The sequence below is a fragment of the Enoplosus armatus genome, chromosome 2, assembly GCF_043641665.1.
Source record: "Enoplosus armatus isolate fEnoArm2 chromosome 2, fEnoArm2.hap1, whole genome shotgun sequence".
NCBI lineage: Eukaryota > Metazoa > Chordata > Actinopteri > Centrarchiformes > Enoplosidae > Enoplosus > Enoplosus armatus.
Genome location: NC_092181.1, coordinates 22460319 through 22479473, shown reverse-complemented (window position 1 = coordinate 22479473; position 19155 = coordinate 22460319). Strand labels below are relative to the sequence as shown.

At 40.9% G+C, this 19155-nt stretch overlaps 1 protein-coding gene across 2 annotated transcripts; it reads left to right on the top strand.

Annotated features, from left to right (window-relative positions):
• The first annotated feature begins 408 nt into the window (after nt 1-408).
• On the top strand, nt 409-17758 carry gna12a (guanine nucleotide binding protein (G protein) alpha 12a). 2 transcript variants are annotated; one of them, XM_070920890.1, is made up of 6 exons: nt 409-732; nt 6405-6623; nt 15227-15277; nt 15372-15572; nt 15870-16076; nt 17220-17758. In XM_070920890.1, the coding sequence occupies exons 1-6, from the start codon at nt 415-417 to the stop codon at nt 17379-17381; spliced, it is 1158 nt and encodes a 385-aa protein (XP_070776991.1). In that variant the 5' UTR covers nt 409-414; the 3' UTR covers nt 17382-17758. The 2 variants fall into 2 exon arrangements, with proteins under 2 accessions (XP_070776991.1, XP_070776999.1); XM_070920898.1 differs by lacking the exon at nt 15227-15277.
• The last annotated feature ends 1397 nt before the right edge of the window (nt 17759-19155 follow it).

Sequence of the window (19155 nt, the reverse complement as noted above, 5' to 3'; positions counted from 1 at the left end):
CAGCTGGCTGTGTACGGAGAGTTTGGAGAGGCGGTCCCGGTGTGCGAGTCTCTCTTGCCCGCACTATAGTTTTGCTTTGGACGGACAGACGGACTTCTGATCAACTTCAGATCTTCTTCTCTGGTCAGGACGAGACTTTTAAACAGTTTGAACATTTACCGGCTTCGTTTCTTCTCTATCCAGACTGATTTTGTTGATGGCGCGGTCTAACCAAGATGGACACGGGTTGTCTGCCGGTTGGATACTAGATAACGGCTTCACCCTTTAAATCTAAATGTAGACTTTATTGAATTATCCGCTGAAAACGTATCATTTATCAACTGGATGTAACCGAACTGGGTCGTTTCCACCCCAGAGGTCACGACCTATAATGAACTTTTTCCCACTGAAGTTTCGGTGAACTTTTCCCACGACATGTCGGGAGTGGTCCGCACCCTGAGCCGCTGCCTGCTCCCGGCCGAGGCCAGCCGGGACGCGGGCAGCAGCAAGGAGAGGAGCCGGGAGAGGGACGCGGCGCAGGAGCGGGAGGCGCGGCGAAGGAGCCGGGAGATAGACGCGATGCTCGCCCGGGAGAGGAGAGCCGTCCGCCGGCTGGTGAAGATCCTCCTGCTCGGGGCCGGAGAGAGCGGAAAGTCCACATTCCTCAAACAGATGCGCATTATTAACGGGCAAGAGTTTGATAAAAAAGCACTTCTGGATTTCCGGGACACTATCTATGAGAATATACTGAAGGTAAGAACAAGGTTTCATGGTAAAGAAATAGCTTGGGGCCTTCAGGCACATTTTACAGAGTTCAAGTCTAAACTACCAGATTTATAATCTGTGTTGTAAACTCTTGTTTTTGTCTGTTTGTTTTTATTTTAAATCGATATTTTGTTCGTTGAGAACTCTCTTAAACATATAAAACAGAACATGTTAAATAAGTAAACTCAAGGATGTGTGAGAAACTGACATTTAGGAGGCATATTGACTAGAGCTGAAAGATTAGTCAATTAATCAATTAGTCTTTGGAGACTAGAGTTGAATTATTATAAATTGATCAATTAGAAAGGTAATTAGTAACGAATTTCACAACTGATTTATCATTTGAGTCATTTTTCAAGAAAACATTGCCAAAAATTCACTAGTTCCAGCCTCTCAGATGTGAAGATTTACTGCTTTTCTTTATCTTTTGTTATGGGAACCTGAATATATTTGAGTTTTCGACTGTTTCTCACAGAGTCAAGCAAGCAAGCAGATGTCAACTCAGCCTCTGGGAAACTGTGACGGGCATTTTTCACCATTTCTGACATTTTATAGACCAAACAGTGGTTGATTAATTGAGAAAATAATCAGCAGATTAATCAGTAGTAGGAATAGTAATTATTTGCAGCCCTAATATTGACGTTTTCATCCCACAGTTGAGGTTCACACACACACACACACACACACACACACACACACACACACTCAAGCACACAGAGAGGTTTGTTGACATAGTACATATTTTTATCCTGAAGTGTGTGTGCTGTCCCTTTGTTTGCTGTCATGGCTGGGCCTCCTTCACCAGCTAACAATACCAGACTATTCCTGAGGGATGAGCACATCCGCCCTGAGTGCCACACAGCCCAGACAAGGATGATAAGAGCCTGCACTTCGACACAGACAAGGCAGTATACAATACCCTCCCCTGAATACCAGCATACAGTGGCGGTGCTGTCTCGGGCCACATCGTGAACAGGACCCCCCCCCCCCCCCCCCCCACATACACACTTTTCACCACCAGTTAACCTCCTGAAAAACGCACAATGCCTAATGTGTGGGAGGACATCGGAGAGGAAAGAAATTGCAAGACATCACATGATGAAATGAAGCGTTTGTCCCTTCCCACATTCCGAGATTATAAAGTAGCACGTGCATTTGAACCAGCATATAAAAATATTAACATGATTCTACATGCCTGTTTACTCCTTGCCCAACCCATCTGTTATTCATCTGCCTGAGAACCCCCTATCTTATGAAACAACAGAAGACACAATATTACTTTAAAGGTTCCAAGTAACAGTTATTTTCATTGAAGATTCATCTCTCTATTCATTTTCCAATTAATCAAATAATCATTTAATCTATAGAATGTCAGAAAATAGTGAACTATGTCCAAAGTGATGTCTTCTATTTACTTGTATTGTCTGACCGACAGTCCAAAACCCAAAAGTATTCAATTTATATTAAAATGAAACACCAACAAACAACGATAAGGCAGTTATTCCCATTACTGGTTAATCTGTCAATTATTTTCTTGACTAATTGATTGTTGTTTGGACTTTAAAATATCTGAAAATAGTCAAAGCGTCCCAGAGCCCAGGCTGACATCTTTGCTAGTGTCTGAAAAATACCCAAATATTCAGTTTTGTTTCCCCTTAAGTAGCTTTAAAGTTGTTAAAATCATCTCATTCCACACACTGACAGTATCATGTACTGCATAGGGCTCGTTTTCATTATCGATTAATCTGCTTAATTTTCTTGATTAATCGTTAGCTGATGTCATTTTATTGCTAATTTTACCCAACCATCAATACCATACAGTCACACAAGACAAAGAAAACCAGCAAATCATCACAGCCGAGACTCTGGAACCAGAGAATGTTTTGGTATTTTTGCTTGAAATATTACTCTCTAGATTATAAATTATCAATACAGTTGCCAATTAGTTTTCTAATCATATACATTCTGCATCAGCTAGTTCCAACCCGAAGCCATATTGTGTGATGTTTACGCTGAGAGAAATATTACACCAAGACTCCATTTTGCACCATTTAATCAAATAGAAATATTCTAGATGTCTTGTGTATCATTTTATACACATTTCCCCAAAATGCAGCCTGACATAGTTGGTATCTTTGGAAACACTGAGATCTCAATGTTTGGCTGCACAGCAAGAGTCTGCAGTGACCGACCCACGGCTGGATTATAAGTCGACCTTTCGTTTCAGTGCTAATGACTATAATGAGATACATCAATAATCTACAATCACATAAAACCCAGAGGAGAAGATATGAGAGCAGTAGTGGTAAACAACACATTCCCACTGCACACAGACAGTAAATCATAATGGATGTAAAAATGGCTAATAAATGCTACATTCACCACGAGTCAAGCTGAGATCCGTTGGTGTATTAAGTGGGATGCAACCTGAACAGTTGTGTCTGTGGTTTGGGGCGTTGGTGGAGGATCAGCCTCACCTGCCGGGTTTAGAGGACTCCCCCCTCATCCCCCCTTTATCCCCCCGTCATGGGAACCTAATGATAGAGACAGAAAACAAAGCAGGATGGAAGGAGGGATGAAGTTTAAAGAGAACACACAGATGTGTAGCATAGGTAGGCTCATAGAAATAAACAACATAGAGGTGGAGTTCAGGTGTGGTCCCGCTCCTTGAATCTCAGTAATTATACCAAATCTCAAATCTCTGGTATAATCCTTCTCAAAGTGGATTTCTTTCTTTCTCACAAATTAAAGTGAAACTAAAAGTACTGCTGGTCCTAATGTAACTGTCAAGCCTTGCACCTCAAGCACAGGTTTGCTGTTAACAACTTGACACTTGATTGAGTGTAATGCTGTTTAACCAAGTGTTTTCCCAAAACACTAATCAATCAAGGAGGATAATCCAAGTTCACAGTTTGAACAGCTTGTTTGTCTCATACAAGTTGTCCCATTTGCAGATTTTGTTTTAGCCCCTTATCATCTTGTTTCCTTTAATTTTCCTTTTACGTAGCTTTAAGGTTGAAAAATACATTATTTATTCTTCTCATTTAAGATATTGAAGCCCCAAAACTCATCATATTTGGCACATTTGAAACGACTAGAACTTGAAATAAAGTTCTGTTTTATGGACTAAAGAGGTTAATTACTGCTTAATGCTTGTTTGTTAACAGGGCAGGGGGAAGATGCACTGGTTACCTGCCTGAATGCTGTGTTTTGACCATTTTTGATGTCTACTGTACAGTGGAGGGTTGTTTTCTGTCTCTCCATGTTTTGAGTGGACTAAAGGAAGGCACCGTGTTAAAGGAGGAGGGAAGTGACCACATTAATGCAGGAAGGAAGCTACTTTATAATTACAAAACAGTGATAAATGAAACAGAGCCGTCTTCAGTCCCAGCCAGCTGCAACCGTAGGCGGCTGCTAATACTGTCATTGACCGTGTCATGAGATGGCAGGATACAAGTCCTCAATTCAGACATCAGACTTTCTTGTTTTTCAAGCCCCACGTTGTGCGATACTACTGAGGGCCACTGACACACAGGGAGAAATGCCAAGGCTGGGCTTTTGCTGAAGTCTGTTTAACCTTCAGTGTATTTCCCATAGCGTTGCCCTCCATGGTTGGGCTTAAAGGGGTCAGTATACTCTGGTCCTCTGGTCAAATAGCTTTGAAAACCCCCTCCCCACACCTTTCCGACATCAGATTAGGGGGGTCTGTGTCCGAAACTGACGATGCAACACTCACAACGTGATGGGTCAGCTGATTGGCCATCTTCTAGTGTGGCCGTTCGGATCAAGTATAAACACTTTCGATTTCCGACATGAACGCGTCGTACGAACCGAATGTAGCATTCGTGCGGTGCTTCTCAGCTCATAAACTTTTCCATGATATCGCCTGTGTGCCCTCCTCAAACAGAGTTGTGAAACTTCACTTCAATACATGATGGCCAACTGGATAATACTCCAGTATGAAGGTTAAAAAGTCTATACAACGCCACATTTATCTGTAAAACAACATATCCAGAATGCTGACAAGAAAAAGGACAGTTCATGCATGACTTTTGAAATTTCCAGACTATATAAGTCGACTAGGATCACCTGAACGTGGTTTTAAAAAATGACCAGCTCACATAAGAGTTGGTAGGATACTCTGGTATTGTCCTCCAAATTTCATTTCCAACATTTGAAAGGGTCTTTGAAACGGGGGCAGAATTGTTATGGCTTTGATGCGTTTGGTGTAGAAATTCAGGCATGCTGAATCGAGACACACTGCAGGCACACAGGAAGAGAGACAGACAAGACTATAGGGGATTCTGCTACAAACACGCAGATTAGTGTTTTTTTTTACTGCCAACATGCTGGTGTTCGATCTGCATGTGTGTCAGATTATAGTAACATGTGTGTCTTTGTGTTGAACGCTGGTGGAAATCTGCAAAGTCGTTTTAGGTTTCGTCAGTCTTACTCACTCCCACTGTAAAAACAAAAACATCAATTCTGAAAAGAAAGAAGTCTTAAATGAGGGTGCGGACTTAAAAACACACCACTTAGTCACAAAAGGAGCATCCCAGTCAGACTGCACACACACACACACACACACACACACACAAGCTCACACACCACAAGCATACACGCACACAGTAGCTGCTGCATTAGTGAGATTAGTGAGAAATTCTACTAGCTGTCACATCTTCCTTTTATTTTTTTGTAATTGCCTTTTTACACACCCACACTTACTGCTGTTAAGATTAAGAGGGGAATCTCCCTTTGAATGTTCTTGTCTGATATTTCTTCCAGATTTTTTCCTTGCTTGGGTTTTTTTTAGAGGATTTTCCTCGTCTTTGTAGAGACGGTTGAGCTGTGTCGGCAGCTCTTCATGTTCATGTTGTGGGCCTGCTAAAGCCCGTTGAATGCAATATTAAGCTTTACAAATAAACTCGACCAGACTTGACTATTGCACAAGTGTTAGGAGGTCACGACTCATTGACACACACATACACTCACATCTCTTAAACTGCTGTGACCTTTGAAACACTTTGTAGTTCACTGATAGTGTTTGCTGCTGAGTCCTCTGTTGTTTCAATCAATAAATCAAGCAAACAGGCTTTAATAATAGAGCACTTCTGTACTTTAAGATGCTGTGAAATACACTTCACGTTGGAGTAAATTCTTAAGCCATGAAAATAGAAGCAAAGAAATTGATGTGACAGATCAAAAGCAAAATCGACTAAATAAATGATGATAAAAATGATAAAAGTAGTAAAGTTGAGATGCTGAATTGGAACAATGAAAAGGAATGGATTTTTAAGAAGTTTGATGAAAAAGAGAGAGGAATGGAGACACAAAACATTGAATATCTGTCTGTGTGTGTGTTGGTTAGTTTGATCACTCGGAGACGGAGACCTCCCACACAGATCAGTACACATGGTTGTCTTCAGAAAACCACCGGCAGCCACACATGCATGTGTTTGAGTGTGTGTTACTTCATGTTTACCAGTAACGCTACAGTCAGTGTTGATGTTTTTTCCCCAGGAAGCAGCAGTGTGAGTTTTTTTTCCTCTATGTGGTCAGGAAATATTTATACAATACTGCTGACAGTAGAAAGAAAAGCAGCTGTTACACCACTTCACCACAGTCAGGCTTATATATGCACTGATCGTGTGTTTCTGCAGGGCATGCGTGTGCTGGTGGACGCCCGGGACAAACTGGGCATCAGCTGGCAGAGCTGCGAGAACGAGAAGCAGGGCATGCTGGTGATGTCGTGGGAGGGACGGGTGGGCGGCTCGGGGCTCGAGCCAAGTGAGTTTCAGCTGTACGTGATGGCACTTAGCGCGCTGTGGGCTGACGCCGGCATACAGGAGGCCTACGCACGGCGCTCTGAGTTCCAACTGGTGAGTAGATTATGGCTGTAAAACATACAGTTTCCCCCTTTTTATTTTCCCTCAAGTAGCTTCAAGGTTGTTCATCTTCAATATATATATTCTGTATCAGTTTGTTCCAAGTCTTTATGGAGGCTATTTGATGTTTACACTGAGTGACAACCAAAGAAACCAAATGGAAATACTGTCTGATGTCTTTTATACACTTTACCCCAAAATATTTGGTATATTTGGCACTTTCAGGATCTGCAGTCGATTTTATTCTAAAGTTCTGTGCGTTTGAACAATGGCTGCTTGTGAAGGGTGAAGGATGAAGGAAATGGACCATGTGGATGGATGATGTCCCTCAAAAATGATTTTTCAGTCTCATACCTGGGAATGAATGGATTCTGCCTGTCTTAACATAACATTTTTACAATATCAAACATCCTTAAAAACATCTGTAACTACTCATGCAGCAGTCTGAGGTATCCAATCACTCTATGTATTTACGGTAAAATATTTCAAAATGAACCTCTCATGCTAAATCCTCCCATGACTGTCTGCATTAAAAACCAGCCTCCAGTTCATTAACCGACCAGGAGTCATGATCAGTCACAGATTACTCACTTGCTGACCTCATGCCTCAGTATCCAATGAGTGACCTATGACCAATCAGGACTTCACTTATTCATCAGTGTGGAAATGTAATTTGCCTTTTCTGTGTCATCCTTTTTTTTTTTTTTTACACCAAATAACATCCTGGAACTGAACACAGGCCGGGACCTCTGTTATCCATCATTTCTGTCTTACTCTACTGTGAGCTGTCAAATTCAGGATTAATGCCAAAAACATAACCTTTAATAAAATACCAGTTTTGTAACCCCCTCTGCCCTCAGAGAAACTTCAGTATCTACCAGCAAAATGTGTTCTCTCAGCTTTCTTATCCATTTTAAGTAGTTTAAACTATTTAAAACTAAAACTAATTAAAATTTAAACTAAGTAACTTAATTATTTACAGTCCATAGCTGATAGGAATCAAGCGTTTCTGAGTTTCTATCTGTCCGAGCATGATTCATATTTATATTTAATCCAATATAATACATTTAAGTATGTGATTTAATGTCAGCTTAACCACCTAACCACATGAAATTCACTATCAAGACTGTAGCTGTTTTGTTTTTTCTTCTCCACCATTGGTTGATTTAGCTGCTGCCTTATTTATTTATGTGGAATAACAAACTGAATAACCACATTTACATCAATGAGAGGAAAATCAATAACTAAACTTAGCTTCAGTTGTCGCTAAGGCTAGCTGTGTATATCTCACAAGCTAGCTTTCATTTTTAGATGTTTTGTAGTTAAATTTAAAAAGCTTTTTTCATGGAAATTTCACATTTCCATGGCATTTTCTTTTTTATATAGACAAACAGATGTCAGAAAGTCAGATACAGGTTATAACTCACCTTTGACCAAATATGTAGTCTAGCTGCTTTTTTGCCTTTTGTAGGGCAGCTTAAATCTTTTTGCCGTCAGTTCAGTAAATATTTCACTTCAGTGAAGTCAGCAGTCTAAAGTAGCAGATATCTGCAAAATAACTGATTTACAGCAGCCAGGAGTCACAAAGTTAATAACCACTGACATGCTCCAAACGTACGAGGATGTAACTGGATAATATCAGAAGTGTTTTTACCTGACCAAACGAAGAGAGAAGGGGCTGTGCACTGAGTGAAGCCTGTGGAAATATTTATTGTTCTTCAGTTTGGAGACTTTCCAAAGATGTAATCATTTTTCTCTTGACTGGAAATGGAGTCGGTGAAGTGGAGCCCTGTGGAGTTTCATCTGCTACACTACACTGCACCGAACACAATCTGACATGGCTCGTAAATTGCATTGTAGTTCTTTTCCCTTTTAACCCTCATATATTAAACACACACTGATCACAACCTGTGGATGGCACACATCACTGATTCTTTCTTCATTGTTAACTAGTCACATTGAGTTGATGAAAATAAAGCAGTATTTTTAATTGAAAATGCTCTCTAAAGCAGGATTTGATAACATGACACCTTTACTAAATGAAATATCAGAGGCAAGTGCAGTACATTTATTGAGTTTTGATGACACAAGTCATGACAAGTACAGTCTCAAAATCATCATAAAAAGACATCATGAGGTGACATTGTTAACCTGCACCGTCTTGTTATCAGTGAGTAGTGGGATGTATGTTTGCTTTACTGATGGACCGCTTCTTGAGCATTTCATTTCTGCCAGACAAAATTTAGGGCAATGTAATATCAGATATGAAAAATCATGTCAGTTTAGGGTTAGGGTTAGAGATGAGAGCTGGTCTCTGATATAGTGCCAATTTGAAGGGTTAGGCACATTTGACTAAGTGTAGCCTTAAAGCTGCTCTAATGAATATTTTATATTAACAATGGATCAAATGACTTTGTGTAAGTGAAAAAGGGTCACTTGCAGTGACGAACCCACAGAGAATTATCACCATCATGTGGTTCCCCTCAGCTTTGTAGTATCTTTCAGCTCAGCATTTCAATGTTTTGGCTCTAAAAACACTAGCAGGTAGTGTACAGTGTGTTTTTTTCAGCGCCAAACAGCGGACAGACAAAGTTAGCTGGTCAGCTGGTGAACACAGTGGAGCATTTAGCAGCTAAAGAGTCAAGATATTTCTCTCAGGAGTTGGTGGAAACCAAAAACAGAGCATAGAGTATTGGACGTGTAAGTAATCCACTGTTTGAACACATTCCCCATGTCAACTTAATTCAAGTTGATAATATGTCAATGTTGAGTTTACGGCTTGTTGCATTGCCTCCAAGTGCAGGTTTAAAGAAATACTGAAGAGCTGAATTATTCCCTATAAAAATGTCCATGTCTAGAAAGAGTAACTTAGGATACCTGACAGCTCTTTTGCTGGTGTCTTTAGACCATCACTAGTCAGAGCGTCCTTTTTTCCCAGATGTCTAAGTTCATCTCTTTCTCTGCTGCCTGAAGAGAACCAAACAAACGTGTTTAAAGCAGCGACTGTTCTGTTGTAAGAACAGCTGGAGAACCACTTGTTTTTTACAAGTAACTCAAGTACAAGTATCTACAAATATGCTGTGAAGGGCCAGACAGACTGTTAATGACACTTAATGGTTCAACAGAATTTTGTAAATGATCACTAACCATATTGTCAACATAGCGAATGTCACACAGCATCGCCAGCTGGTCCTGTTGTCAGCGCAGTTTGTTTTGGTTGCAGCAGCTAGTTTGTTTGTTTGCTCTTTATTGGACGTGACACAGCAGCTATACTCTCTGTTGGGGGGGGCTGTAAGTTTGACCTTTTACCTTGTTACACATTTATCAGTGACAAAACTATCTGGAGTCAGACAGAAGCCACTTCCGTCTCCCTCTCACTTAACATACTGTAAGTGTGTGTGAGATGTCAGTGCACAGCTTTGGGTCAGACTGCCTCGTCTTATCTGGAGTCGCTGTATGATAATGTTGGTGTGGCACAGCTGCACACACTTACAGACATCTTTCTGGCTTAAAGGATAAGGCTGGTGATATTCTATATTTTTCTTTCTGTCAACAAATTCCATGTAAAGACCAAAACCAACAATGAACTGAACAAGTATTGTGCGTATCCAAAGCCTGATATAGCTTACTTATCTTGAATTTCCTTAGGAGACAATAATGTAAACAAACTAACTCACTAGCTACTACTTGCATGCACATACGCTAAATCAACAGCGATTTACTGTCTTAAGTTAGCTGGTAAGTTTCTGCGAAAGTACATTGTTATGCTAGCATAACAAGTAACCCAGGGTTTACTTTTGTTTGGATCTATGTACATTTTTCATTTTTAAATGTAGCATCTTTGAGCTCATTGTTATAGTTTTACAGACTGTAATTTTACTGTTTTGGATTCACTTTGACCACCAGGCTCTAAAAACACACTGTACACTACCTGCCCAGCACCAACCAGCAGACAGACAAAGGTAGCGACTAGCTGGTGAACACAGTGGAGCATTTAGCAGCTAAAGAGTCAAGATATTTCTCTCAGGAGTTGGTGGAGACCAAAAACAGAGCTAAAAGAAGAGTTAGCCAGCATAATAGCTTACCCAGGAGCGACTTTCTGTGTTTACTTTTGCTTGGATTCATGTAAAATTTAAAATTGAATGAAAAACATCACATTGCACTGTTTGCCCCCGATATGCATTGTTTTGCTGGAGTCGCATTTCCTGAATCTTTACAACGAAGGTGATGAGGGCAAAGTTAGCATGACCCATAGTCAGAATTGCCATAATTATGTGAGGACAAGATTTACAACTTCAGTAAGAACAAATGGGCTCGATTGTCCCAAGGGAAACTGCAAAGTATTGACACATGGGCTAATGCATCGTTGGTTTTGGTCTTTTCATGGGATTTGTTGACAATAAGAAACATATAGAATAACACCAGCCTCATCCTTTCAAAGTAAGAAAAACCTAAATGTCTACTGTGGCGTAAATGTGCTGAGTTAGACACTCTCCACCTCCCCCTTCTCTCCACTCTCTGAGAGGTTTTCCGGGGATACCACAGTCAGCTTTTCCCAGGCACAGCTGGAGCTGGGCCACAGGCTGACAGGGAGAGGGAGGAAAGAGAGAGAGAGAGAGAGAGAGAGAGAGAGAGTCTGATCAGAAGAAGAAAGAAAGAAAGAAAGAAAGGGAGTGGAAAGTAGAGAAGAGCTGGGGATGGGGAGGCTGAGAGAGCGAGAGAGAGGAAACGCATGGAGATTGTGAGAGAAAAACAAACCGAAATCGAGCACATGCAAGGATTTTTGTTTACTTGTCTGTGTTCCCACCACACCCAGATAACACGCAGTTTGATATAGGATATAAACACCAAAACCTCTTCTGCTTGACAAAAACAAGGCTGTATATCATGCTGTGGCAGTGAACTGGCGTTGTTGTCTTCAGCAGCACAGACCTCCTGAATACAGCAGGTGTGAGTTAAGACATTGTGCAGTATAAAAAAAAAAAAAAGATGTAAAGAGGCTATAAATGCTGAAACACATGCACACACACACACCATATGTTTGACTTTATGAGATTTCAACCTGGAAGTTTCTGCTGCGGCGGCTGCTGTTGTCAGTGAGGAGTTGTGCTTCATGACTTAACGTTGGGTCATAACTTTACTGTACTGAAGTTTAAACTTTACTTTACTTCTCTTCCAAATACGTTTGTGTCTAACACCTTTCTGCTTTTTGATAAGTTGCACTTCTTTTAGTGATTTTGTTTCCCAGATTTCAGCACTTAACCTGGCGAGTACAATGTTATCATTACTGACAGGGATTACGGCCACAACTAGACTCACGTTGTAATAAACCGAATCAATAGCAATTAAGTACAATGATAGAATTATTATTCACACTTACAGCTGATATAAAACATAAAAAAATAAACAACAGATTAATCAAAAAGATTTGTTAGTTACAGCCCTAGATTATTATTCACTATATTCACAAGGTGAGTTAATATACACGCATTGTTTTGTAGTGAAAAGACTGCAGTGGTTAAACTATAGTGGCACACATATACCTGTGGCCACACACACACACACACACACACACACACACACTGCAGAATGTGAGCTTATTCAGGTCTTTGCTGTAATAAAGCCCCTAATCTGCCCATACACGCCATGAATGGAGACATTCCTCCAGCCTTACTCAACCACACACACACACACAAATCCAGACACACACACACACACACACACACACACACACACACACACACACACACACATACAGCTATATTTTACTGTTTTATTACTTATAGATCTGCATTAAGAGGGACTAAAACTCATCCATGGCCTCATAAAATGAGTTTATTTTGATATTTGCATATATATCACTGCATCAATGATCAGGTTGTTTGATTTGTGCTGATGGCTGTTAAAGCGTCCGTGGAAATGATCTTTGTGTTAGTGTGTGTGTGGTTCTGTGTGTGCTTGCGTGTGTGTCTGTGTCTCTGTCTGTGTTTGCGTATCCCTTCATCTCTGGGAATTCCCCTCTCCCTGATTTTTTTTTCCCTCCGACCAGCCCCTCCTCCTGTTCATGTCCAGCTGAACCAATCAGAGCCCCCCTGCTTTGTGTTTCCTACTGCTGTGACACTGTAGGTCAGCGGCGGGGTCACGGGGTCACATCTCACCCGCACAGGGGTCACGTTTCCTGGTTGTTACGCGACGTGTCGGGCCAACAGAGATGAATATTAACATGCGTGAAGAGTTTTCACTGATTCTGTTCGATCGGTGTGACAGAAACCGAGAATCTGCTAGAGTTTGGAAAAAGTTGTCAACAGGAACAGGAATAATGATGTGTGTGTGTGTGTGTGTGTGTGATGGGAGTGCTAAAATGACATTGTATCTGTGTTCTGTCTGACTCGCTAATCCCCCCCCCCCCCCCCCCATGTCTCTTCCCCACTGTTTTCACACACACAGCTGTTTCCTGTTGAATGTGTGTGTGTGTGTGTGTGTGTGTGTGTGTTTAAGAGAGAGAGAGAGAGAGAGGGAGGAAGAGAGAGATTCACTTTTAAAACATCGCCAGGAATCATAAGTGTAAAGAAGAACTGTAAAACTAATGTTTCAGCTTATGTTCTATGCACAGTGTTTATTGTGTTACAGACCGAAGCTTTAAGCAAGTTTCAGCCCATTTACTACTAATCACATATACTTAACAGCACCGCAAACCATTTTGCCGATCACACTGCTGCATTATAAAGAGTCGGCCTAGACCTGCTCTATTTGTAAAGTGTCATGAGATGACTTTTGTTGTGATTTGGCGCTATATAAATAAAATTGAATTGAATTGAATTGCTGCGCTTCAGAAAACTGAATGTAGTTTTGCTGCTGTTCCGGGCACCCACTGTCTTTCATTCAATTCAGAACAGTATGAAAATCAATTAGCAGCCTCTTAAAAGCTTTCTTGGGCTGTGTAATCCAATGCATTGAAGATCATCCTGCAGTTAAACCACATTACCGCACAGTAATAGCGTAGCATTGACGAAAATGAATGCAGACTTGATGTTCACTGTGATGGATTACACAACTCAAGTTTCAAGAGTCTGCTAATTGATTTTTACACCGTACAAAATGAAAAGAACTCAACTGCTGTCTGAGATGGCAAGAAGAACACATCCAAAAATCTAAACTGTACAGCAAAATTAATCAACAATAGTAAACGTATGTATGATTTGTAGTTAAAACTTCTCTCTATCCACCATCTCATCCAAATGTAATGTTTTCCTCAAATTCTTTTGGCCCTTTTCTGTAACCACAAACGATCAGCAGCTCTTTTTGGCGGATGTCTGGTTAAAGTGAAGTTCTTGTAAAGTCACAAAAAATTCATGGTCTCGAGGGATTTCCGTGGTTGCCTTTTGATGCAACTTAAATCGTAGTCTACTTCTCGTGCTAGTTTCTGACTTCTGAAATCTCTCAATATTATGTGGAGGATGTCTAGTCTTCGTAGGCTTCACTAATCTTAAAGCTGCATTAATTGATTTTTCTGCTCACTCTATGAATTTACGTCAAAAATGAATTCTCCTTTTACTTCTGCTTGTTTTGGAATCATCTGGTCCTTTAGCTGCGAAATGTTCCACTATGTTCACCCGCTAGTCGCTACCTATTTACTGCTGCAGGTTTATCACAGCTTTTCATTTAAAACAACTGCTGCTGCTGGAAACAAGCCTGCTGAGAGTTTATGTGCCCAACAAAAAACAAAATAATGCACTAAAAGACACTAAAACCCTCTGCCGGGTGATATTTCTCTGTGGGTTTGTAACTACAATAGACCCCTTTTACATTACTCATAGCCATTTAATCTGTTGTTAAAGGTGCACTATGCAACTTTCTTACGCGCCTGTACAGAAACAAAGAGACAGAGCTCTTGATACAAGGAATAGCAGTTCGCAAGAGTTTAAGATGTACTTTAAGGTTTACATTTGTATTAGTAAGCATCAGAGCAAAACAGGCTTGTATATTGAGTTATGGTGCGGTGAGAACAAAAAGAGCACATTGCTCATCTAGAGGTCCTACAGTTCAAGAATAAAGGACGATTTAACCAAAATTGTTGATTAAAGTTTCATAGTGTACCTTTTAATGTAAAAATATTGATCAGTGCAGCTTTAATGTCTGTTTATAGGGCTCCATAGAGTCAGTTTCTGTGTGGCAGTGCACTCCAGATGTGATTATGAGACAACACACTGATTAAAAAACAAAGGGTCATATAAGCACAGTGATTCCAGTTATGTCACTTGAGTCACTTCAGTTCAGATTACCGTGCTGTTGGTCAGCCTGTCCATAAATTGCATAGTTACAAAAAATATAATGGGCTGATATGATTGTGGTTGGTCACATGGTTTTTGTCCTTTACTGCTGATTGGGGAGAAGGCATCGATTGATCTATTATTAAATCAATAACAACAGTATGACAGCTTCCATGAAATGTGGATTAAATAAGGAAGAAATACACGAAATGAAATTGTTCTAATTATCAGATTAAGTACTCTAATTTGATTATTTGGGTCTTTTAAATTTGGTTTGTGCGTAATGAGAAAGAAACTCAGTTGCATTTTTTTCCTTCATGTCTGCAGAGTGAGTCGGTCAAATACTTCCTGGATAACTTGGATCGTATTGGTCAACTGGTGAGTCACAGTGACTAGTTAGATTTGAATCATTCATTCATTGGATTTCTCTCATCAACTTGTAAGAAAATGTTTATATCTCCACTTTTTTCAGAACTTTATCCCAAGCAAGCAGGACATTTTGTTCGCGAGGAAGGCGACTAAAGGCATCGTCGAGCATGACTTTATCATCAAGAAGATTCCTTTCAAGATGGTGGACGTCGGAGGGCAGAGGTCCCAGAGGCAGAAGTGGTTTCAGTGTTTCGACGGGATCACGTCGATACTCTTCATGGTTTCGTCGTCAGAGTACGATCAGGTACCGTTCAAGCACACGTATGTTTCTGGTCATTTAACGCTGAGATGTTAAGAGGTTAGCCGGACAGTCTGATCATTATTCTCTTGGCCATTACGAAATGGACAAGAAACATCAGAGAGACACAACATTTGAGATTTACACAAAGCTCTCTTTGTGGTTGATGTGGAAACTTGATTGTTCCCTCAGTCGTGGCTGCGGTTCAAATCAACAGTCATATGATGACGACTGAATCCTTAATTGGTGCTCAGATAAAACCTGATAAAACTAAAGGATAATTGTGTGCGTGTGTGATTCCAGGTCTTGATGGAGGATCGAAGGACAAACCGTTTAGTGGAGAGTATGAATATCTTTGAGACCATCGTCAACAACAAGCTCTTCCTCAACGTGTCCATCATCCTCTTCCTCAACAAAACAGACCTGCTGGTGGAAAAGATTCGCACGGTGGACATCCGCAAAAATTTTCCCGAATACAGAGGAGACCCACGCAGGCTAGAGGACGTACAGGTACACACACACACACATGAATACACACCGAAAACACAGAGGTTTTTAATGTTGTCAGCATTATGAGGCACCAATTCTCCGTGTTTCAACTAATTTCTGCTGCAAGTCGTTTTGTCGGTGCTCTTTATTTTCCTCCTCCTCTCCGACTGTATTTGCTTTCATGTACCCACTCACATATACATTATGTGAGTGAACATCTATAGTTTATACACACACACACACACACACACACAGAGGCTCTCAGCCAGTGCGTTTACATGCACACAAGAAGTCACGTTAATCCAAAAGAACAAGGCAGCAAGTGTGCGTTCCAGTTGGATGAAATCAGTGTAAAAGTAGAAAAAGGATGGCACACCATCGAAGCAAACAATGCCTGTAGACTTGCACATTTTGTCGAAATATCATTGCTGAGATGTTTTGGCCAGAGGCATCTCTGTTTGGGAAAGATATTTTGGATTATCACCTTTCTTGTAATGATGCTTGAATCCCGATGTATGATACAGCGGTTGTTCCTTTCTGTCCCTTTACGTGCTCCTTGTTGCTACCTGAGAGTTTGCTGTGCTGTAGTTTCCCCTGTGTTGAATTGGGTCATTGCCTTAATTGTCTTGTATATAAATGACTTGCTGTTAACACTGTTCATGCTCTGAGGAAGGCTGATGGCCGGAAAGCACTAGTGATGATATTTTAATAAAATATGAAGCTCTATAGGCGTTGATTGCTTTGATGGTGTGTCACCTTTTTCTACTTTGGAAGAAAAAAGGTTACACAAAATATGTTTACTGTAGTAACCTGTCTCTGTAAATATGGGTATAAATGAAGCAGGTCATTCCATTTCTTGGTATCAATTTCTTACTCATTTTAAATGTAGTAGTGATACAGTACGAGGCTTCCTGAGTTTTGGGAATGTGTTTGTGAAGGGTTGACAGTGCAGTAAGAGGAGAAAAGACTGACTCTCAAGTGAGGGAGCAAAGGTTTTTCCTTTCAGTGCGAATTTTATAAATATTCAAATGTTCAGCTCTGGAAACGTACTTGGATATTATTATTTTTTGCCCAGAGTACGGAAACACGGTTTCTCATATACATGCTGTTTAAGAAGTCAGATCCAAATCAGATACTTATGTGTCCCTGCTCTGCTCCTTCCAGGCGTTCCTGGTGCAGTCGTTCAGCCGTAAGAGGAGAAACCGGGGGAAGCCGCTCTTCCACCACTTCACCACTGCGGTAGACACAGAAAATATCCGTTTTGTCTTTCACGCCGTCAAGGACACCATCCTGCAGGAAAACCTCAAAGATATCATGCTGCAGTGACCTTCACGCTGCAGACGACGGCTTCTCTGACTGAAAACTGTGAAACCAGCCATGAATCCAGGCCTGGAGGACTACAGAGCAGGCCTGCAGCCCATGCGTGCATATTAACACTGACCTGTGGAGCAGCCAGTTGACCCACGGTGTGGATTTAACTGAACTGTGGAGCCATGAATTGACTCTGGACCTGTTGGCCTACGTCGGTCCCTGTGGACTCTGTGAGGGTTGTAGAGGACAAGATCTTGCATTTAATCTGTATAAATGTGCGTATGCTGGAAAGACAGTCAACAACTTCTTGTAGCTCTCAAGTGTTCTCGCCTTCATACACAGGTTAGAAAATGTTATAAAAAAAAAGTTAGAGAAAAGCACCAACTACATGACATGAGCACTGAAAGCGTTTTTTTTCTCAGATGTATATATAAGTAATGACAACCCTGTCACTAAACCAAGTCAGACTGCTGCCGGTTGACATGTAGCTGTGTCAAGCTGTGTGAGCAAGAAGCAGGAGGAAGAGAAAGAAAGAATAAGGAAGACAGAAAGTTTAGAGCGAGCTGAAGAATGCCTTGTCCTAATGTACACGTGACAGAGGGAGAGGAGAGAGGGGAGAGGGGAGAGGGGTGAGGGTTTGGGCTCGTACTGGTCATATGCTGCGTTATGTGATAAGGTTGCACAAGTGTTCCTGTCAATGAACTTTAACAGAGGAGAGAGATGCATCTCTCTTATTCTCTCTGTCTTTACCTCTCCTCCCCTGCTTGTGTTTATTCTCCTGCTCACGCCATCACACGAGAAGAGATGAACGGCTACAGATAACAAGTCTTAACCCTCTCCCTCTCCCTCTCCTCTCCTCTCCTCTCCTCTCCAGCACAATAGGCAGATTGTTCATCTCCTCCCTCTCCAGCAGTAGATGGTCAAATTAGAGACTCTTCTATGCGAACACACAGAAACACACAGCTCCTGGTCTTGCATGAATTATGGTTCATCTCTATCCCTGTGCCTTTCTTCTATTTCCCACTAACATCCCAGTGGGAGTACCACAATAGCCTCGACTTAACTTGAGGCATATCATAATATCCCCTTTACGAGAAGGCTTCGGTGTACGGTTTCACTACTCGTTCCTGTTCTTTTGTCCTCTAAACGTGAACAGAGAATGACAGGGTTGAACTGTAAATTATCTTATTCCCACGTTGCCGGGGGCCATTTTGGACTGTAGCAGTCGGGGTGGGAAGTCTACCAAGAAGATTTGCACAAAATATCAAAACCAGCCAGACTGAACAAAAACACAGGGACGTTTGTTAACTTGGTGATACACAATGAGACTGTTTATTTTAGTATATTATCACACGAATACCAAGTGAATGCCATAGAAAACAAATTGTCATTCATTCATAAAGTGTTTTTTTATAGGCAGTTAAATCACTGGTTAAGTCTAGCTCTAAAACAATTAGTTGATTAATTGATTAATCAATTAATTAATCAAGCAGGCAGCTGATTAATCAATTAATCAGCAACAATTTTGATTGTCAGTTAATTGTGATTTATCAAGTAAACGTGCTGGTTCCAGCTTTTCAATGTGACAATTTGCTGTTTTTCTTCTTCTGTCATATCATTGTGAATTGAATGCGTTTGAAATTTGGACTGTTTGTTCGAGGACGTCACCTTCGGCTCTAGGAAATTGCGTTCACTATTTTCTGACATTTAAAAGCTGCACTAGTCAATGTTTTTATATTAATAATGGGGGGGGTGACTGTGTTGAATGTGAAAGGGGTCGTTCATACTG